A 24,558-nucleotide genomic window follows, 5' to 3' on the forward strand; every position below is an offset into this window, starting at 1 on the left:
AGACAGCGCTCGAATACGACATCTATGGAGAAGCCTTTGGACCCTTTCCTTTCCCTCTCCTCCTCTTTTCAGTTCTATAGGAATGTACTACAATATTTTTCCTTTTCTTAATATTATAATAAAAATATTTTTTGAAATTTCCATTGTGCTTTCTTATAGCTTTGTGCTTTCTTTCTTTATGTTTAATGTAGTCTTCAGTTCCATATAGTTTCACAACTTAGAAGACTTTAATCTATATGACAATCAAGACAGAAACTAACGTACTTCCTTCTTCTATGACTCTCCACACGCTATGATGAAAGCATGTATAGTGTTGCCATAGGTAGAGAGTTCTACCCTACGCCACCTATGGCTCATTTCGATCGCCAATTCATCTTATGTGTTGTTTCTAAACACTCGCACCGTAGGGACCGAGGGTGTGCGGTATTGGCCCTCGTTAAACTGATCTACTTTAAAGTGCTGGACTTCCCGTGCAGGTCGTCGGGCTACTGAAGCGAGGGTGCCACCCCCTCTGCTGAGGATCAAAATTCTGATGGCATGTCTTCGGATCATCCTCAGGGATGTTTCCCAGACCGTCGCCAATAGCCCATAGAGCAGCTCCAGTGCGACGTAAATAAGCTATAACAACAACTAAACACTCGCACCAGCGGGTAGAAAAATCGTATACAGTAAGAATGGCCTCTAAGCGCAACACAAACGCAAAACGGGGCGATGCATTAATAACCGTTCTGTTTTTCGGGAAAGAATGGCAGCAAATATTTCTGTTATTTCGAATTGGGCATCCATTGTCTGAATTTCTGCTAACTGAAAACCAAAAACGATACTAAGTAGCCATAATATATGTAAACAATCTACAGATGTGAAATACAAAGTTTTTCTCCTTTAAGTACTTATACATGCTTTCTGGGTTGAAAAAGTCCACTACCTATTGCTTTATTTTAATTTTATTGCTGGACTTAAATCTGCACAAAATTATCTTGGGGATTTCCCCTAAGATTAGGCTTAGTTTTGTCCGATTTTCCATTATGAGCTGGTCCACCTAATATTTCATATTTGTTATCGTTCTTAAAAACTCGTGTTTAGGTAAATTTAATAAAAATGTTAATATTACAGCGATTAGATTATTTTTACAGGTAAGCTTATAATCATTAATGTACATATTTTCTAAAGCTGAAGTTTCTTGTTTATTAATTAAGTGGAATCTTCAAAATAATTTTTGTTTCTTATAGTTTATGTTGGTACTAAATTCTTTTTTCGCGTAGCAATGGTCATGGCAGTACCAACGCTGATACCAGCGAGTGCCATGAATTTTACAGAAAATCAGCAAGCATGTATTGTACTGGAAAAACTTTGGAGTCAGCGTGAAGCAGGACGATTTTGTGATGTCGTGCTTCACGTTCAGGGTCAAAAATTCCAAGCCCATCGAAATGTCTTGGCTGCATGCAGCCCGTACTTTGATTCTGTATTAAAAACTCACAAAGTTATCAAAGAACAGCTGACTGTAACTTGTCAAAATTTGGATGCATTCCAATTACTCTTAAATTATATGTATACAGGAGCTGTAGTTATTGATAAAAACAATGTGTCTGAATTATTGAGATTGGCGAATCATTTTCTTGTAATCAAATTGAAAAATTATTGTGCGGAATATTTAGATAGGTATTTAGATCCTTCTAACTGTTTGACAGTTAGAGAGATGGCAGAGAAGTACAATTTACCTGTTCTGCACAAAAATGCATCTGCTTTTATTCACAATCACATTGTTGAAGTTTTCGATCAAAATGAAATTTTAGAATTTACGATATCTAAGTTAGAAGCATTTTTTAAAGAAAAACAGTGTCTCATTCCCCAACATGTGTTGCTTAACTTCATTTGTAAGTGGGTAGAACATGATGCTAGTAAAAGGGAAAGTGATTTTAGAACTTTGCTTACATTTATTAATTGGGACTCTATTGAACGTCCATATTTAGAAGATCACATGAAATCCTGTTCGCTTTATGTGAAGAATCCAAAATGCATGTATTTGTTGTTGATGTGTCTTGAAGAAAACAAAATTGATTTACCAGAATTTAAAAGTTTACACACTTCTTTAAAGTCTCAATATGGAGCTGGATCAAATGTTGATAATGATAGTTTTATGAATATAGCTATATCTGCAGCAATACATGGATTGCAGAAGTATCCTTTAGCTGCTAGCAGTGAAGAAAATGCTCCCATTACTGTTGCTCCATTAGAAAAAGAACAAGCAAAAGAAAAATGCCCTTTGCCTCCTCCAGTGGAAGAACCAACAAAGGTATCCTCGGATAATGATTCGAGCAATAGTAGCTTTGATGATGTTGCTCCTGACTGTGGTGTTAATAATGACTATGATGACAGTCAAAGTTCAGATGAAAAACAAAGTCCTGAAACACCTCCAAATCGTCGTAAAGTTGCTTCTCGCAAAATAAAATTAAAAACTAGTAAGTAGTAGCTTGTGAATTTCCCTTTAGGGTTCCAAGTATAAAGATTATTTTCAATCAAGCAATGTGAGGGGTTTTACTTGCACTGAAAATATTAAATTTGCTGTTTTTTTTTAAAAAGAAATTTCTAAGCAAGACTGGTTTCAAGAGAACAGAATAAGATTAAAATATTTGGTGTGCACCACTCCCACATATTGTTGATTGAAGATCATTCATGTTTAAAAATTAGGATTTATTTTATTTGATTAATTTTTGGCGCAAAAGATAAGTATAGATTTGATACATTAAATTTTATCGCCTAATTGTGACTTACAGAAATTTAAAAAAATATCCTCTATACTGTTCTATCACAGTATTTGTGATAAATTGCAAAATCAATTTAGGGCTTGAAAAATGTTGTTTTTTTTTAAAAAAAGTTTGTCTTTGTTGCCTGTCTAGTTTTTTTTAAGAAAAAAAAAAAAAAAAAACAAAACAAAACAGCCCACCTAGCTTTTTAATAAAAAATCGAGTTTTTTGCTTTAGAGATATTTCTGTGTCGGTATCTGTTCATTCCAACTATACATGCCAAGACCCCAAAGTGATTTTGAGTTTTCAAAAATGATTAAAAATTTTTTTTTAATGGTTTGTTCCTGAGTGGCTATGAGTTATATCTTTCAAGTTGATCACCTTTTGTGATGTTTCTTTTAGTTTCTCGCAGGCCACTCTGTTTGGCCAGAAGTTGCTAAAAATAGGGAATTATTTTGCTGTAGATACCAATATGAAAATCTGAGGTTTTTCAAAAATATTTTCGTTTCTAAGTATTTTTGTATCTAATTTTTTTTCTTGTTTAACTGTACAATATTTGGTAGCTATTTATTACTTGTTGCTTTGCAAAGCAACCATTTTTTTTAAGGCTTTTTAGATTGCTACACAATAATTTTTTATTTCTTAATGTAGACTGATTGTTAGGGGAAATATACGTATCATGATCTGTGGCAGAATAATCGCCAAGTCATGGAAACTTCCGGGCAGTGGCCTGCGAGAAACTAAAAAAAACATTACAGGAAGGGACAGACTCTTAGCCACCACCGGGCAAACATATTTATTTAAAAAAAAATTGCAAGTGTAAAATCTATTTGGCATCTTGGCGAGGCAGATCACGATACGGAAATAACCCCGATTGTTACATTAAAATTATTTTATTATTAAAAGTTATTCAATTTTAAGATCCCCATTTTTTATTTTATTAACACAGATTTAGTTCTCAAGTCTTTGATAAAAATTGAAGCAAATAACATTTAATCATTTTGCTCAGCTACCATTGCAATTTTATCTACTGTTATGTTTTTCAAATTCCTAGGTATATTTTGGTTTTTATAAAACTCATATGTTTTTAGCAAGACATATTATTTAGTAATTTATAACATATTATTTTGCACAGTGTTGGTAGAACTTAAGATTAAAAAGTAGCGAATGGTCACTCCAAAAGTAGCGGATTCAAACAATTTGTAGCCCAAAAAAATGTGTTATATATATATATATATATATATAAGAAAATTTAAAAGAAAATTAGTAACATTTTAATGCATTACGTTATTTTCGTCAAATTCAATATTTTGTTTTAACTCAGATTTAAAGCCATGTGATTTATTAGTCCAAAGATAAACGGTCAATAATGGTTAGAGCTAAAGATTTTTTCCCGATCATGTTCGACGTGCATTTTTTCGTACATATCTTTGCGATTTTACAAGTCAACAATTTGAAACATAGATATGGAAAGATTATAGACTCTGCACAGCAGAACAAAACTAAGGCGAATGTGTTAAAAAGTAAGGAAATTGCAGACTTTTCAGAATCATTTTATTACGGGAAGGGGAAAAAAGATTAAAATATTTTCGGTAGCACATTTTTAAGATTTGTAGCGTTCGAAAAATAATGAGTAGCCCAAATTTGATTTTCAGTAGCAGGGACTTTTAAAAGTAGCCCAATCAGCTATTTGTAGACCAATCTGGCAACACTGGACTAGCATGTGATAGTGGTTTAAGAAATGGGAACAGAGAAACAAGTTTGACCAAGATAATAGAAGGGAGATAAGAAACAGGTATAGGGGTTGACAATAACCCCAGGATGCAAAAAATTAAATTAAAATATGTATTCAGATATTGCGTCATGGTTTGGATACCTGAAAGATCTTCAACTAAATTATTACAAATTTTCAATTGAATTTAATTTAAAATTAGAGGACAAATTTGAAATTAGAGGGCTGAAAAAGAAATTTGGAGAATTAAAAATTTTAAGTACACTAAAACCGATTTACCAATTTCTCAGCTGTTGACTATAAGCGTCTGAAATAACATTATCTGAATGGGAATATGGACGGGACCACTAGAAAAGTTCACTACGACCGAGTCTTCACTATAGAGGGGTTTGACTGTATTTCACAAAGTAATCCTCACTTATTATTGAAAATTGCAGAAAAATTTTTAGCTTTTGAAAAAAAAATTAAAAGCATGCTAAAAGACAATCTCTGTGTATAATTTTCTTCAGGAAAAGTAAGCTAAAAAAAGGATTAATCGATGAACAACTGACTTTAAAGCTTTTTTTTATATTTTAAACTGAAAATTATAAGAAAATAAACATTTAAAGGTGCACTTTTAAATAAAAGGTATTTATTTAATAAAATAATGTTAAAATTTAAAATTACTAGAAAATTCATTAATATCCTTTCTTCCTGAATATCAAGCAAATTTTTACTATAACTAGACAACATGAGAAAAATTTTACTAAAATGAAATAATCAAATTAAAGTTAAATAATTATCAGTCACTAAATAAATCAGAAGTGGATTTTTTTATTAAAACAAGTGATTAAGAAAACCTTTTTTCCCAAAAAATAACATAAAAAGGCTGCTTATTTTTTAAGAAAAGGGCAAGAGGGTCTGGTCACCCTTTTAAAAACATTTAAGGAGAACATTGCTTTTCATTAAAGAGATAACTATTTGAACAAACTTTAGAAGCTTGGTAAATAAGTGTGTGTAAGTAAAGGGCAAGATTAATCAGGGATTTGTCCGGGTCGAATTTACTACCGTTTAGCGGTACCTTCACAAATTCAATTTTAGGTAAAACGGTAGTTTCACAAACTCAACTTAAGGAAAAACGGTAGTTTCACAAAATACTTTTTCTTAAAATTTTACTTTTGTATCCCTCAAAAAACGATAAATCTATATTTTTACCATGTTTTGTATTGATTTTTTAATATAATTTTTCATTTTTCAAAAATTATGTCTAAATTTTTCCAAAATAGGTATCCTTCAGAAAAACCTAGACAGATCCCTGTTAATGGCTGCCATTCCTTACATGCTGACCAAGTTAAAAAAAAGTGGTCACAAAAAAAAATTACCATCATTCACTACTCTCTCACCATCACCTCTTTTTCTCATTTGGCTCCCTATCTTCATCAACCCTTAATTCCTGAAAATACACCTGCTTAATGTGCACAAAAACATTTATTTTAAATATTTTCTGTTTATATTTTATTTAAATGTTTGATGCATTTAATGGTATTGAATTTCCTATAAGGAACCCTTAAATGGGCTAAATTTAAACACAATAAATTAGTCCTATTTTTAAAAAAAACCCCATTTGAATGGAAGGATTTTATTTCTTCATTATTGTTTGATATTATATTTTTTTATGATTTTTTCTGCCCCCTTTTTACTGACAGTTTGTATAAACTTCTTTTTAGATGTGGCTTATTTATTACTTTCTACTGAGATGCAATTCTTCTCCCTGAATGCAAAAAGTTTTTTTTTCTCGATTTCAATTTTGCATAATTTTTGTTGAAAATATAAATAAACATTCCTAACTTTTGCCATAGATTTGCATCATCTAAAAATGTAAAGTAATATTGCACTCTTTGTTTTCAGATTACAGTCAATGCTTTTAATGATCAATTTACTTTGTTAAGTTGTGAAAATACTTATTAAATGTGTGGTTTTATTCACTAATTTTTTATTGTTTAGTTTTGATACACTTTTAAACTTAGTTGTTTTGAAATGCTTATATCTTCATATTTTATTTGATAATGTTCACACTTAATAATTCTTAAAAATCATAACATACAATAGTTTGAATTTAGGGACTGTCCCTTAATTACTAAATGTTCAGACAAATAATCTTGCTTCAGTCTGTTAGTTCAGTCTCAGCTTTTTTCCCGGTGTATTTTTTTAAAATCTTAATTGGCCTAGTTTCTAAATCAAAAATTATGTTATAGATAAACTTATTAACATTTTTGAGTTCTAATTTTTTAAAAAAATCCAAAAAATCCAGTATCAGGCTTTGGTGGAAGAATAAGAGAAAATTTCAAGCTTCCAATAAAAAAAAAAAGATTGTGCAAGAGAAGGGGGAAGCCCTCATGGCCAGACCCAGAAAACGACATGGTCCGATGGATTCTGGATCAAAGAGCAGGGGTCTGTTTAGAAGAAATTTGCGTCCGTTAACGAACCCTTCACAAAATATCTTTTAATAAGAACGGACCCTTCACAAAATATCTTTTCATAAAAAAGGACCCTTCACCAAATATTTTAACTTAAAAACAGACCCTTCACAAAATAATTTATCTTTTAATCGGACCCTTCACAGATTTGTTTATCTTCATTATTGTTTTGTTAATCGACTAAACCCATCCCAGGAAGGGGGGGGGGGAAAGACAAATGTAAACGAGCTAAATTTTGTCTTCTGCAGACGCTTCTTCCTTTATTCGTTCGAAATGAATATTCTGCGTTCAGCAGTATAGGCTAAATACCAAATATTTGTATGTTGCATCGCTAATTTAGTAGCTGCAATTGCTGTTTATTTTTTNCCCAGGAGGGGGGGGGGAAGACAAATGTAAATGAGCTAAATTTTGTCTTCTGCAGACGCTTCTTCCTTTATTCGTTCGAAGTGAATATTCTGCGTTCAGCAGTATAGGCTAAATACCAAATATTTGTATGTTGCATCGCTAATTTAGTAGCTGCAATTGCTGTTTATTTTTTAAAATTTACTTTTTTTAATTATAATTTTACAGTGTTGACTCCTTGAGAAAGTTTTTTTTGTAATAACGGACCCTATTTGCACAAATTCACAAAAGCGGACCCTGATTGAAAGAATGTGACTTAACGTTTATTTTATATTCACAAATTACGAGTAATTATTTCACAATTTTACAAAAACGGACTTTTCACAAAATGTCTGGACAGACCCCGGAAGAGAAAGGAGATTTCCCGTATCAATAATAAGAATACAACTGCATGCTCGACTGTTGGCAAAAGAAAAGAATAAAAATTTTACTGGTTGGCCATCCTGCTGCTACAACTTCATGCGACAGCACAACTTACGAATAGAGCTTGTACAACCATTATGCAAAGTTTTTCTGAACACTGGAGAGAGAAAGTCTTACAGTTTCTGGAATTCAACAGAAAGCTTATCAAAGAGAACAAATTCACAGCTAGTGAGATTATAAACACAAATGAAACTCTAATGAGTTTTGATTTCCACCAAACCGACCTATAGAAAACTGCGGGATGAATTTGGTTGCCATAGCAACTACGGGACATGAGCAGATTTCTTTCACTGTGGTGTTAGCCTGTTCAGGAGCTGGCAAAAAAAATGTATCCTATAATAATTCTTAAGAGAAAAACTTTACCTAAAGAACACTTTCCCAAAAGAAACTTTGTGGAAGTAAATGAAAAAGGGTGGATAAATTCACCAAGTCATGACTTCGTGGTTGTCATCCACTTGGCGAAAAAAGAAGGGAGCTTTTTTTAAGCCAAGCAATGCGGGTGCACATATGTGAAGTAACTAAAAATCAATGTAAAAATTTCTCTGTGTTTATCCATCATTCCTTGGCTTGACTAAATATCTTCAGCCTTTGGATGTGGGGATTAAATCATTCAAGGCTAAAGTTAGATATTATTAGAAGGAATAGATGGCTGTGACGAGTTTAGTTCTAATAAAAAAGATCAACATGCCTCTTATAATAACGCATGTGAATGGGTTTTGAATGCTTCGGAAGATGTGTCTGTTGAGACAATAAATAACGGTTTTTAAAAAAATGGCATCCCCCATTGTTTAACTGCTGAAAAGCAATACTAGCACATATTTTGATGACGATATCAGTGATACTGATGACAATAGCGATACCGATGCAAACATTTTAGAATTGTTTAATTCTGATTCAGATATGTCTGATATTGAAAGATTTTAAATGCTTTCAAATTACTTCTGTGTTTATTAAATATTATTTTTCATTTATGTTGTGTATATTTTTCTTACTTACCTATTAACCTGATACTTTTTATTGTTTTCATTTATATATTATAGCTAATAATGTATTTAATTTTGTTAATTTTGTTTTAGATTTGCCATTTTATTTATTGGGTTGTTCGGAAAGTAATTTAGCTTTTTTGGGGGAGAAAATGAGAGACAATTTTCGTATAATGAATAAATATTTTATTAAATTATATATTGGCAATTCTGGTTCAACACCTTTTGCCATCTTTCTGGTCTTTGCTGGCAAAAAACTGATCTAGGTGATTTTTGATCTCTTCATTTGAAGTAAAGATTTTACAGTCCAAAAAATTTTGCAGTGACTAGAACAAATAATAATCCGAAGGCGCTAGATCTGGAGAATATGGTGGGGGTGGCAGTGTATCCTATTCAACCTGTGAAAGCTTTTGGAGAGTGACCAAACTTGTATAAGGTCTCACATTATCTTGGTGGAGCACTATACCTTTTCTGTTGATTAATTCTGGCCTTTTCTATTGAAGTGCATCATTCAGTTTGTCCAGCTGACGATAGTAGACTTCCGAATTAATTGTTATGTTATCCAGTAAAAGCTAAAAAATAAAAAAAACCTCCTTTAAAATCCCACCAAACAGACAGCCGGATATTGACTTTCGAAATGCTTTGAGCCGGTTCGTCTTTTTTGCTCCATGATCTCTTGCGTTTGACATTGTTATAGACGACCCATCTTTTGTCCCCAGTAATGATGCACTTCAAAATTGGATCATTTTCATGACGTTTGAGAAGTGAATCACAGACGTCAGCGTGATACACAAATTTCTCTCAGTGAGAACATGGGGAACCCATATATCGAGGTTAGACCCAGGCCTTTCAAGTGGTCATAAACAGTTGAATTCGATAAATTTAACCTCTCACTGATCTCACGTCTTGTTATTCGCGGATTTGCATCAACAATGCATTTATCGTGTCTTTATCAGCTTCAACCGGCCTTTCAGATCGTGCTGCATCTTCGACATCAAAATTGCCGATCAAAATTTTGCAAACCAGTTCTGGCACTGGCGTACTGTCAGCACATCTTCTCCATACACACCTGTTAATTTCTTTCTGGCATGAACAGCATTTTACCTTTTTTATAGTAAAAAAGTAAAAAATGACGAAAATGCTGCTTATTGCTCTCCTATTGAAAAGGATACCAACCAAAAACTACTGAGTAGAGTTAATTGAACTTTTTCACACACAAGCCTTGCCATATCAGCTCTCAAAACATGTAATGATAATGCGGTTTAAGTGTGAAGTTGGTTTCCAAAAAATGCAATTAAATCCTCCTTCGGAAAAACGAAATTACTTTTCGAACAACCAGATATATATTTTAATAAAAATTATGTCTTGTTCAAAATTTGCGTAGATATTGTTTCAAATTCGGGTGTGGGTTATACGTTGTTAATTTTTGTCTCACTTCAGAAAATGCCACATGCGAATTATAGGCCGCCACAGATAATGTGCCAGAAAATATGCTAGTAGGCGTGAGAAAATATTTCAGATGATTAGGAATAGTTTTTAACGACAGATTTTATTCAACTCATTAACACTTGGATCTTTAGGTAATATTCTATATGAACTTTTATCAATTGACTTTTGAGATTCCTCTAGTTATAGGAAAGATACTTGAAAGATTTTAATTCAAAAAGAGCTATTTTGCTAAGATATTGATAAAAAGTCTAGAATTTAAATCAAGAGTTTTAGCAATCAAATGTACATTTGGTTGCTAATCCTGTTGATAAATAAAAAAAAGTAAGGTTATTTTATTACGTACACCCTGTACATTATAAAAGAAACTCAGTTAAGTTTCCTTAGTCATTACCCTAGATATCTGGGAGTATACTGAAGTTAAAAGTTTCCTAGATGAATTAAAAACTGATAGATTTAATATTTAAGATTATTTTTTTGTAAATTAAAAAAAAGTTATATTATTAATAGTTCATTTGGTTTATAATTCAAAAAATTTTTTTATTTATTTTTTAGCTGCAAGGAAGATTACTATGACTACAAGAAGATCATCTTTACTTCAAAAAGCTGAAAAAACAGTTCCTCCCATTAAAATTACTCGTAAATCATCTGGTACTATATCTGCCAAGCCTGCTCCAAAGAGTGCCTCAAAAACTGCCAAACAAAATTCAAAATCTCCGAAAAATCAAATTTCAAGTAAACAATCACAAGTGGTTCCTGCTGGTAACAAATCAAATTCTAAGTCTGGTAAAAAACGTTATGTGTCAGAGACTGATACTGAAGATGACGATGATGATGACGACGAGGATGACGATGAAGGTAGTTCAAGTGCTACAGATTCCAGTGTGGAAGAATCTGTGAATGGACATGGTAATAAATCTAAATGGAAAGATGGTGTAAAATGTCCAAATTGTTCTTACATTGCTCATAGCTCTGTCAGATTAGAGCAACATGTTTCTCGTATACATGCAAAAGATGTGACTTATAAATGTAAAGTTTGTGATTTTACATGTAAATGGAATAGAGAATATTACAGCCATGTCAAAACACATTTCCAAGGCCCACCATTTCGCTGTGAAAATTGTGAATATACTTGTGACAGAATACAATTTCTTTTGTCTCATCGTATGCGGCATACTGATGAACGGCCTTTTAAATGTGATGAATGCGATCACCGGTGTCGTACAAAAGCAAATTTAGACTGCCATATGAGATGTCATACTGGTGAGAAACCATATCAATGTGAGCATTGTGAAAGAAGATTTGCTATTAAAGCTAGTTTAGATCAACACTTAGCATCACATCGTGAAGATAGGCCTTTCTTATGCGATACTTGTGGATTTAGTACAAAATATCAATCACATCTATTTTCTCATAAGAGAATTCATACAGGCGATGTATTTCGTTGTCATTTTCCAAATTGTAAATATAGTACTCCTAAGAAAAGCCAATTAGGTTCCCATCATAGAACTCATACAGCTGTCCGTTCCCATATTTGTTCCATTTGTGGAAGAGCATTTATTGAAAAAAGCCATCTTGTAAGACATGAACGTATTCATTTAAATGAAAAACCATTTAAATGCGAACACTGTGATTATTGTAGTTCGCGCAGAGATAAGTTAAAGGAACACTTTCGAAAGCATCATGGCGAAAATGCAACTGCTAAAGGACCATATAGGCCTAGGAAACAAAGGAGGCAGGGTTATGAAGTGAGTGCTTATTCTCCCCCAAATAAAAACCAGCCTCCAGAATCTGAAAACAACCAGTTACAGCCTCAGCAACATATTGAATTACAGACAGCTGTATCTGCCATTGGAGCTAACAATCCTCCTCCAGCACCGGTGGTTTATAGTTACGAGTCTTCTCATCAAGATGCTCTTCACAGTCATGCTGCAGTTGCTTTACAACAATTGGGAGCAGCTGCTGCTCATAATTATCAGGTAGCATTTATGGAACAAAGACATCACCAACCTCATCACCATCATCACCACCACCATCAACATACTCATCAGCATCCTCATCCTCATGTTGGACCAACTCCACCATCTGCTGTTCCTGCTATGATGTCTGATCAGAATCGAGTAAATGTTGTTACAGTTAGCTCACATGATGGAACAAATGTTGTTGGGCAACCAACAGAATTCAGTCCATTTATGTCATTTATGTAATTTTAATTCTATATAATTTATATCAATTAAAACTATTGGGTTTAGGATATTTTAACTTACTAGTTGATTGATTGTGTGCCTATATTTTGGTAACTTGTAACATTTCATGCAATATATTATGTTACAAATTTATTTATTATCTTGTTTTAAATTATATTTGACATGTGAGTATTGATACTTTTTGTTTTTGCTTATCAAAATATCTTTAAAGCTGTTTTGTTTGACTTTATTTATATTTAATTAGATTATCTAATAACTACTAATTAATGAATTCTAGTTTACATATTGATGTTAGTGTGACAGAAGATAATTATCAAATGTTATGTTAGTATAGTTTATTTTTTTTCTGTTCTCGACTCTTTTCTATAAACTTTTTAAAATCCATCTTTATAATAATTTTATATAAAAATAATATGTATTCCCTAAATATATTATTTTGTTTGTAAAAAAAAAGAAAGTGTTCAAAAGTATAATATTTTTTTAATACCGAATCAAGATCTTATCCTTAGAATATGGTTTTAACAAGTTTGTGTTTCTCGGTGATATTATTTTCTATATTAGACATGTTCAATTTTTGTTATTTTATAAATAATATGTATATTTTAGTTATAACCACTGGTTGAATTTATAAATTTAAGTTTATGTGAAGTTAAATTTTAAGTACAAATGCATGATATTTTACATTGTATTTTGCTCATTGTTACCAACATGAAAAACTACTAATTAAGCAACAAAAAAAATTTGGAATCAAAAGTTTAACATTGAAAAGCTGAAGATTTTTTGTTTCATTACCTTTTTAACTTTTGTTATTGTTATTTTTTCTTGGGAAATTTTTTATATATTAAGTGCACCACTTTATTGGTTGCATTTCTTTTAACCTTTCTGTTTGACACAAGACCTATTAAAAATCCAACTTAATACAATAAGAATGCCAACCATAATAACTTGAGTGATAAGTACCCTTAGAATAATAAAAAGCAATCTTCTGATCAGTACCATAGATTGAAAAAATATTTTTTTTAAAGCTCATTAAAGATTTTTGTGTTGCCATAACTCAGAGAGTCAAAGTATTAAGTGGACTATATATTATTGGGTTCCTATAATGAACAGTACTAATTATGTAATTAATATAATCTTTTATAAATTAGAAAATAGCAACTAAAAAAATAGTAACTTAGAAAATAGTTGAAAATGCTTTTTCGAGTTTGAAATTAATTTAAAGGAAATATTACTTAAAATAATTTTTAATAAAATTGAAATTCCTTCTTAATGTGCATTACTTTAATTTGTCCTCTGTAAAAATCTACTCTTGATATGATTTGTATTTTTTACCCTGTATTTGTAAGTTTATTATTATGTGGTACTTAGCATGTTTTTGTTTCTTAAGTTTTAAAAAATAGAAGGAAACAGTTGTATTTAGTATTTGCATGCATAGTTATAAATCTGCTGATTTAAAAGGTATTTTAAAAACTCAGCAAATTTTAGGTCAGCCAATTTTTGCTTTTTTTTGTGCATATTTATTAACTTGAATATGTTAAGGAAATTGACAAAAGAAGAAAAAACAAACTATATAATTGAAAAGAGCATGAACTAAGCTAATTTTGATGCTGAAGTTATTTCAACATATTATTCTTAATTGTGTTTTCATTGTTTCTGATAAAATATTAATAACTTATTCTAATCTATTTCAAAGTGTGATAATATTTTTTAGAAATAATTTGACATATCTTAGAAATTAGATCTTCACACATTAGCAAGATACATCATTAAGATCAAAAAGATTAAACCTATAAACACAGATAAATTTTACCAATGTGTAATTATTATTTTAACTGTGAATTAAATATTTTTTTTCATAATGGAATATCAATAAAAAAAGGCAGTGTTTTTAATGGATGTCTGTTTATTTTTACAAAGAGGGCCCATTTATTGGGATCAGAGGGCGGGCAGCCCTTCAAAAAACGCTTAGGGAGAACACTGGTTAAATATCAATAAAAAGTTATTTATATACCTCTTTGGTTATAATTTTTGACAATAATCTTAATAAACCATAAATTTAAGCTAAATAAATGTACCAGTTCATATGCACATTAAGTCAGTTCCTAATGGTCACATATGGATGACATTTCCAGTCAGCACTCAGGAGAAGAAAAAAAAAAAAGCTGAGACCTTGTCACCTTTTGGTGCAGGTGTGAGACGAATGGTTTAAGAACAACAAACTGGGGAATTTGGTATTCCTGACTTCAAACTTTCTAAGTTCAACCCTGTTTTGTTTCAAAGAAATTATCTTATTACAGTTTACTTGAGTCCACTGAGCAGAAGTGGCTTACAAAATGTGTATTAAAACAAAACCCATTAGAGTTATTAAATAAGAATATTTTTATAAGCATAATTTGTTTCTTAAATGAAATTTTGGAAATAGTAAGTTTTTCTAATTCCTATTTTTGTATTAGCTGCTCTTAAAACAATCTTTGATAATACAGTTTTTTTTCTCACCTATTAAAGTAGATGAAAAATTTTCAAGTACTTAAAAAGGTAGAAAGTCTGCATTTAAGAAAATGGTATCATCAACCACTGTTAGTATTGTTGAAAGTAAAAGGTGCACTGTTGCTTGTAATGAAAATCAGTGCAAATGTGGAGGGTTAGTATTAATTCATGAGTGCAAAGTAGATGGCGATATAGCTAGTTCTACTTGATGTTTTTCGTCAAGTGGTGCACAAGAACTGACTTTTTCAGAAGTTCTTAGGGTCATGGGCTCTTGAAATCGTTGACACTCAGTATAACACTTTATCATTCTGTTTAATAAGTTATTTAAAGGCGTTGAACAATTATAATAATGATGAAATAAATGTTTTTTTTAAAAATATGTATATATAGCCAATATGTGACATTTACTTTTTTAAATGTATGCTTCATTATCCTATATTCTAGTCTGTGATTTTTAGAGGCACTTCAAGGTCTACCATCCTTTACTAGGGTATTAGCCATATTCTTTATGTATATTAAATCTGAAATTATGGGTAACTTTTAACATATTATTAGAGTTATGCAGACTAAAGGAGTGATTTTCTTCTCATCATTTCATTATGATGTGCCAAATGTATAGGCATATCATTAATCCTGCCTTAGTACTGTAGGACTAATCTAAAATGTCCCACGTAACGATAATAAACAAAAAGCAAAGAATTGCATGGAAAAGCTCTCTGGTAATAATACAGTAAAGTGAAACTGAAAAAATATATATAATTAAGTGATACTTAAAATATATATATAAAAAAAGACGTTTTTATTCTGTCTAATGTTAATAATTTTGTATAGATATTTGCAATATTTTTTTCTTCCTGTTTTTCTTCTTAATAATAAAAAGATATGAGGTTAGAAAATTAGTAGTAAGTTAGAGATATTCTGGATAATGTCCAGTGTGCCAAACAAAACAAAAAAGAGACCACCCTGAATAACTTTTGATCTAATAATCGGTTCTTCACATTCTTAAACTCAATCTTAATGGCTCAAAGGGTTGACCTCAAATATGCTAAATAATAGGTGCAGACGATATTTTAAGTTACGAAATCAGATGCAAAAACGTTCTTTTGCTGAATAAACATGCCTTTTTTCCCTACGGATTTGGATTTTTAACTCTCAAAATTTAGGGGGTAGCCCCAATAGTTAGATCAGGAGAGCAGTCCTAAGTTTGGATCCCTCAATGTTAATTTTACTTTTTGCTTATATTTCGAATTTTTTAAGCGAATTGAAGAATTTTAGCATGCAATTATAAAATTCATTTATCCAAAAATAATTCAATGCAAAAAGTAACTTTTAGTAAATATTTATTATTTTATTTGATAATAGTCTAAAAAATTTTGAATTGTTAGGTATAAAATATTTTGCATCATTTAAAAGAATATAATTTTACCTGGCAAAATACAAAACTGATTGAAAAGTTCCTGAGAAATTCAATTTCAAAAAGTCAGATATTTAAAAAATTAGATTTCTCGGGAACTATTTGGCCGATTTTGCTCAAATTTTGTATTTTACCATCTAAAATTACATTCTTCAAAGTGATATAAAATTTTTATACCTTTCAATTCACAATTTTTTCGGCCATTATCAAGTAAAATAATACATATTTACTAAAAGTTATTTTTTGTATGACATAATCTTCGGATCACCGAATTTTATAAATGTGCAAAAATGTTTCAGTTCACTTAAAATGTTTTAGAGATATAGCGAAATACGCAAAAAGTAAAACTAACATTAAGGGGTCAAAATTTAAGAGCGCTTTTGACCAAACTATTGGGACCATATTTCCCTGATTGCAGCTACACCCTTATATTTTGGGGGTCAGTCGAAAAAAAAGGGTATGTTTATTCAGAGAAAGTACGTTTTTGTGTCTGATTTCGTAACTTAAAGTATCGTCTGCTCTTATTAATTGGAATATTTAAAAATCACTCCCTTGGGCCATTAAGATTGAATAGAAGGATGCAAAGATGTGATTATTAGATGAAAAGTTATTTGGGGTAGTCTGATTTTTATTTTGCGCACTGTATGACAATGGTTCGAAAGGGTAATTTATGAAGAAAAAAAAATACTGAATGATTGAAACAGTTGTATCTGACTTTTTTTTATTTTTATGGCTCTTTAGACCAGTTATTGGATTTTTAAAGTGTCTCTTTCTCTTATAAGTAATTTATTACAATATGTATGTCTTAAATAGGTTAATTAGACTAGAATAATAATGTGTTAATGTTTGTTAAAAATTAAATTATAATGCAAGAAAAGTTTAACCAAAAAGAAAAAAAAAACAATATGACAAGTGTCCTTAAAATATGTAAGATAATAATCCAAACATTTAAAAATGGTTTATGACTAAAAATGTGTGAAAAATTTTAACTGGAAATTACTTTCTGTGTATTAAATCATAATCGATTCCTTTTTAGATAGAAATCTAATGTCAATAATTTTAAATGAACCGTAATTTTGGATTTAAAGCTGTAGAAAGCCTGTATAGGATAAATGCACTATGACTTCAATAAATTAAAGATAATTATTAAAACAAGCGTGTAATATTGATTTATGTATCTTCTTAACCATGAAGTATAAAACTTTTTAATTATTTTAAAAAATTTTGAAGTTTAAAATACAGAAAATTTGTTAATGATTTAATTGATAATGTAATATTGATAATGATTACGTTATATTGTTAATTGATAATGATTACGTTATATTGTGAATTAATATTGATTACGTTATATAGTGAATTGATATTGATTACGTTATATTGTTAATTGATAATGACTTATTTGTTAATGATTAACTTGTTAATTCATAAATGACTCAGTTTCATCTGTATAAAAGTTCAAAGATTTTTTTTTTATTCATAATTTTCTCATAAAATATACGCAATTGCAACTCTTGAATATGCCATCTGGGGGAAGACCGATTCCATACTTTTGGCTCTTCCCTCTTCTCAGTTTTTGTAGAGAATTGTACTACGATATTTTTCCTTTTCTTAATTTTTTTTGTATTTAATTATTAAAAATATTTTTTAAAATTTCCATGACGCTTTCTTTTAGAACTATGTTTAATGTAGTTTTCAGTTCTGTAAAGTTTTCTAACTTAAAAAATTTTAATCTCTTTGAAAACCAAGACAGAAGCTAACGTACTTCCTTTTGCTATGATTCTCCACAGTCTAACGGGGAAAGCATGTAAAGTGTTGCCGTAGGTAGAGAGTTCTGCTCTACCCACCTGTAGCCCCTTTCGATTGCCAATAACATTAAGATGCAAATATTATCAAGGGTGAGGAATTTTATAGTATTATTCTTGACTATTATATTTGACTTTTATTTTAATATTTTTCCTGTACTAAGGTGTTTGCATTTATGAATTTCTTAAGGTTTGCTTTTAAGTGACTATATTAATTATAAAATATGTTTCACCCAGTTTTAGATTTTTATTGAAACTAGGTTTTTTATTATTTTACAATGGATTGAAGGTGAAGCCGATTACATTAAAGAAATTATATTATTATTTGATAGGCCCATATAAAATTTTTGATTTAATGTTATCTATAACTGCAAGGTGATATATGCAATATAGTTTGTGCAACACTTAGTAATTTACTGTATGACTGCTGATTAATATGAAAATCAGGTATGAGCAGTTAAATACATTAGTTTTAAGTTATATTTTGTGTAACTTAACAGCCTGGGTGGAAATGTATAAAATTGAATGTAGTCAGCAGGAAAAAAAAAATCACCCTTATAACTTTTGAATGCTTGGTCAGATTTTCATTCTGTAAATTGTTCTGGTAATATCTCAAAGAAATCTCTAAGTATTTAACTGTAAACGAATATGCTTATTTTGACCAAAAATCTCTCTTTTTTCTGAAAAAGCATACCTCTTTTTCATAAAATTCGGATTTATCACTACAAGGGGGAGGGAGATAAAGTTTTGAAGAATTGGCTTTTATAGTTCAACTATACTATAAGGGTTCAAAAACTTGATACTCTGTTATTTTAATTTGTCATATTTGTTATCATATCTTTTGAAGAATTTATTACATTGAAATGATTCTTTCACAAAAAGTTATAAAGCCTCAGCCTAAAGACAAATATATAATATAGTGAGAAATTTAGATACATCATTTTTATTAATTGGTTAATGATGCAAAAATGTTGAATAGTAAGGTATTAAAATTTCTTATATTTTCAGATTTTTTTCAAACCTAAACCTAATTTTTCATGTCATTTGATTATTAAAAAAGTGCTTGAAATTAATTAGAAAAATAGTAACAATGATTATGAAATGATGCTCCATTTTGTAACTGTATCGCCACATTGCAGTACTCCAAACTCTGTCATTTGTTTTAGCTTTTAATTGAAAGAGTTGATCCTTTCTTTAATCATTTTTATCTATGCAATTGGGAAACTCATATTCTTAAGAGCTTCCAAAAATAAAAACTTGTAGATAATCATCCTTTTTTTTAAAAAATTTGATATTTCCTTTTTATTTAACATTGTGTTTCAGTTACAAACCATTTTCATTGGAAATCCAGTAACGGATTAATTAAAACGTTTTTTCCCCAGTATAGTATTACTGCTTTTAAAATTTAGAGGATTGCATTTTCTGACGCTTGATCATGTGAAGCTGTTAGAAGATGGTGCAATTGTAATTTTTATTATAAAATTCTTGAAATTTGTAATCAACCATTTTATTTTAGATTTTTGAATTAAATGGTTATAAAATATTGAAGAAAGCTCTATAAAAAAACTTAGTTCTTTTTTTTTACAACATAGCTGCCAACTGTCACTTGTGATTACGAATGTGATTTGAAAGAATCTTAAACTTAAAGATGTATAAACTAAATATTTAAATAATCTGATATTTATTAATGATGGCAAATGTAAATGAATTTCTGAATATATAGATGGCTGTACTAAAATATAATTTCCTTCATATTTTTTTATCAAATATATTTTTTAACAATTATTTTATATGATATAAGTTATAAGCACATTTTTATATTTTTTTTTCTTCTCAGTGATTTTTTGTTAACTGTTAGATTAGTATATCTATTTTTAAGGCATTTTTACTTTTTACTCCTCATTCATAGTTTGTTTTCTGCTTTCATCTTAAACTCATTTTCAATTGCNTTATAAGCACATTTTTATATTTTTTCTTCTTCTCAGTGATTCCTGTTAGATTAGTATATCTATTAACTGTTAGATTAACTGTTAGATTAGTATATCTATTTTTAAGGCATTTTTACTTTTTACTCCTCATTCATAGTTTGTTTTCTGCTTTCATCTTAAACTCATTTTCAATTGCATTTTTATTTTTTAGTGGTATCGATTCATTATAAAGAGGGATTTTTATCTTAGGCTAAATATTTTATTTCGAAATATCACTACGTAAAGGAATGTGTCCTGAAGAGAGCCTTTACTTTTCGGCATTAAAATTTTTTTGTTTTATTTTATTTTCTAATTCTATTATGTGTTTATAAATATATACATTGTAAGTTATTAAAGATTTAATAATTTTAAGGGTAAATAAAGTGACTGCTATTGCTTAAAGAAAAAAAGATCTCTTGAGAAAGGACAATGCAAGAGGTACTCATAGTGGGATTTTAACTTAAGCTTTTGGAGATTTTAACAAGTCAGTTTATCATTTTTCTCTTTAAAAAATTGATTAATGATGACAAATACAGCAAACAAATTTTATTTTTTCTTAAAAGCATCTGTATCAAAATTTAGTTTTTACTTGTTGCATTGAACACAGTCGTTCCAATTTTTGTTCATTTTTGAAGTGAAAAGTATCGAGAAATATTATATTTTTATATTGTTTTATACAACATTTTCCAACAAAATAGTGAAAAAATGTGTACACTGCATATAAAATTTAAAAAAAAATAGTCCTGTTAGATTTTGGATGCACATAGAATTTATGAAAAAATGATATATTTTAAAGAGAACATTCCACCAAGAAACCAGCTTATATTTTAATTATATATTTCAGAATGTTTTTTATTAAGTATTTTGACATGAATCTATCAGCTGTATAATTTCATAAGTGGCAGAGTTTTCTTCTTATTTTTTTTTAAATGAAAAATAGTTGCTTGCTATAGCAACTTATTCTCAAGTTTTGTTAAAAACAAAGAACAGAACCTAAACTGCTGTTTGCCTGTGAAATCTGTAAATAAAAATAAATAAATAAATAAGATCTGGTTGGCACTTAGGAAGTTTTATAAAGAATTGACTAACTAAAATTTTCCAGTGAAGTTATCAATGGTAGAAAATTCCATAAAATAAACAAAAAAGTGACTCAAAAAATGTTTTTTCTTGAAAGAATTTTCGTGAAAATAGGATCTGTTAATCAAGTCATTTGTGGCAGTTGATAAAAGTTTAAAAAATTAAAAAAGAATGAACTTAAGCAAAATTTTGAGCTAGTGTATTTATAGCTTATGTTTTAATAAACTACTAATATTTTTGTAAATGCATTCATGATCAAAAGTTATTTTAAGATTTCTTGCACAGTTGATTATTATTCTCCAACAGTATAGCAGAGAGTTATTTAACACTGTAAAAACTCAACGAATATTAATTTCAGACTGATTTTAATTTTAGCAAAACATATGAAATTTTAAATGATAATTATATAAACTTCAGTATTAATGCTTATAGATTGTTCCAAAATTAAATTATGGGCTGAGTACCATGAAAAAAGTTTGCTTTTCTGTAAATGATCAATTCCTATGTCTTGTTTTAATCTAATTATTACTTCTATTTTCTGCTTGCAAATTTTTTTTCTATAGATGTTCTCAATATATATATAAACATAAGCTGAAATGAATCTTGAGTTTTTAACTTCATTACTTCTAGTAAGAGAAACGACAGCTGCTTACCACAGTTTTTTGTTTGAGGCAGTACTTTCAAATTTAATTTTGTTTACAGCAAAAAATAAAAGAAAGGCACGAGTTCAAATCTTTTGCACTTCAAGATATTAATTCTGGTGATTTTGTTATATGATATTCATGCATTGCTAGAAAAAGTGACATGGTTGCTATATTTAGAAGAAGAAAAAAAATCATTCATTTGACAGTCCTGATTTGGTTTCTTTTGACTTTATTAAACATGGTACTGTAAAACATGAACTCTTTATTTTTATACTTAATTTACATCTAGTTTCTATTACAAATTCATTGGGTATACTTGAATTAAGTTTTGAATGAAGCATGTAACCTTATATATATATTTCCATGATGTCTCTCACAATCAAGCAAAATACTGAAGTAAAATTTTTTTTTTTTATTATGTTAATAGAGGACTGTCATTAATTAACGAACTTTTATATAAGAAACACATTTTTTTCTTTATGAAACATTTAAATTATCACAAAAACCCTAGCATTTGCTAGTGTGTTTCTTTTTATTGTAAAACCCGATTCAGTTATAAGTTTACTTTAATCCCTTTGGCCCTGAGTTATGAATTAGAGTGATATTGACGACTGGTTATATACATTGTATTCTAAGTACTATCTTAAATATGAAATATTAGCAAAATATCATGATGTTTTGCCAATGTTCCTTATTTTTAAGAGTTTCAACATTGAATTGGTAAAATTTGCCATTAAAAATTATAAAAATGAGTAATAGAGTAATGTAAAGATGTGTTCTAATAGTAGGATGATAGGTCTGAAAAGGTTAAGCCTAAATGAGAGAGGCTAGTTTAACTATAGATTTTCTCATACTGAGCAACCAAATAATGTTTTGCATTTCTCGTAAATTTATGAAAAGAGAACCAAGTTACAAAACGAGTTCAAGATTATGTTGAAGGTTTCCTCTATTAAGAACTAAATTCTTCATACAGGGATGCTAATTACAATGGATTTAATTTCTGAGTACATAATTCTGAGAAGTTTTTAATAAGTACACAAAATATAAGATTTTTAATGACCACTTGTTTTCTAATACCTTTTTAATTTATAAATGACCCTTGAACTTTTTTGTAACTTGGAGACTTAATTTCTCTATTTTATTAATTTGCTCCATAATTAAATTGGAAGCAATCAGTGCAATACATCTATAAATTCTGATTGTTAATATGTAATTGGATAAATTGAAGCTTGTTTTAATATATGGGGAAAATGTAAGATGTGGACTATTAATAAGAATTAAGTTAAATTTTAAGCACTGATGAGCATTCTTCATAATTTTGCTAATTTCATGGTGTTAATTTACCAATGTAATTAACAACTGATTAGAATCAAGATAAAGTTAAAATTGATTGGAACTTTCTGGGTTTTAATACTGTTTTTTTCAAAAGGTGTCAAAATTGTACTTTTTTAATTGGTAATATAAATATGGGCTACTCGGTAAAATCTTTATAAATAATAATTAAAAAAATCAATATTGAAAAATGAAGGACTTACGTACGAAAAAATACAACTGGACAGTAATTTAATACAATAAAATAGGTAATTCTAGGTTTAAAAATCAAGGGTGTTGTTTGAGAGGGGGACAGTGGGTTTATGTCCTTCTCAATAATTAGAAATCTCTAAGTCCCCCTCAATATTTCATCTAAATACAGAAAAGTTTCATGAATCTATGATTTAAATTCATCTAAGTTTTAAACAAGAAAGAGATAAACTTATCTTTTTTCAAATATTTAGCAGGCATAAGAATTTTCTTATGTGAGAAATTTATAGATCAGTTAAGTATCTTAATTTTGTCTCTTTCAAAAATTGGACCCCTGTGAGGTCCCTGATAAAAATCTATAAATTATTTTCTAAAGAGACTTCTTGCAAAAAGTTAAGAGATTGGAAAAACAGTCTTAAAATGGGCAGCCTGTATTTATGCCAATAGACTAGCTTATTTAAATTTTATTTAATAGTAACGTTGTTGGTTATTTTTTGTTCAAAGTGATAAAAATGCAATTTTTTATTTTTAATTTGAAATGGTAACAACAAAACATTAACCCAGGTCATTTACCTGACAAAAGTTTTGTGATTTGAAAAATATTACTTTTAACTGTAATTAGTATTTTCTTCTTTGTCTAAATGTAATATATTGTTTTCATGTTTTTATAAACAGTTATATTGTACTAAACTTTCTAGTACATTATTTATCAACTAGCCTGTATTTATACCCTACCTCATATTTGTACCTTCTCTACAATAGAAAATTATCATCATACTCTAAAGAATTTTATTGTGACTACGAGAAAGCATCACTACCAGTTGACATATCTGTTTTTATCTATTCTCTACGTAACCCTTATGCTATATTTATGTAAATCTTGTGTTGTCTGGCTATCTTGAAAGCTCCTCCAGACACAAGATTCGTGCTGGTGGTTATTGAGGTTATGAAGATAAGTCACTTTAAGTAAGGATGAGGCGTTAACGGTTTATGTTAAGAGAGTTATATCATTTCTTTAATTCTCCCCCATTAGTAATGGTTTTACTCCAGTTTCCATAGCAGTAGACAACCTCAGACTTCAAGTTTGGAAGACTTCTCACGAAAGCTATTCAGTAAACCAACTAATTTTAAATATTCTTATTACTCAAAAATGTGCTTGGATAGTTTAAATGTGTCAATTCTTTGCTACAAAATATATGGTAGGTCGAGGGAAGCCTTTTAACACTAGAAAGACTGGAAATTGCTGACCTAGA

The 24,558-nt window shown here is 29.5% G+C and overlaps 1 protein-coding gene across 1 annotated transcript; it reads left to right on the plus strand.

Annotated features, from left to right (window-relative positions):
- Positions 1-707: 707 nt before the first annotated feature.
- LOC107446661 (uncharacterized) lies at positions 708-17,198 on the plus strand. Its single transcript, XM_016061359.3, has 2 exons — positions 708-2,459; positions 10,742-17,198. The coding sequence occupies exons 1-2, from the start codon at positions 1,265-1,267 to the stop codon at positions 12,391-12,393; spliced, it is 2,847 nt and encodes a 948-aa protein (XP_015916845.2). The 5' UTR covers positions 708-1,264; the 3' UTR covers positions 12,394-17,198.
- The last annotated feature ends 7,360 nt before the right edge of the window (positions 17,199-24,558 follow it).

Source organism: Parasteatoda tepidariorum, chromosome X1 (genome assembly GCF_043381705.1).
Source record: "Parasteatoda tepidariorum isolate YZ-2023 chromosome X1, CAS_Ptep_4.0, whole genome shotgun sequence".
Classification (NCBI taxonomy): domain Eukaryota; kingdom Metazoa; phylum Arthropoda; class Arachnida; order Araneae; family Theridiidae; genus Parasteatoda; species Parasteatoda tepidariorum.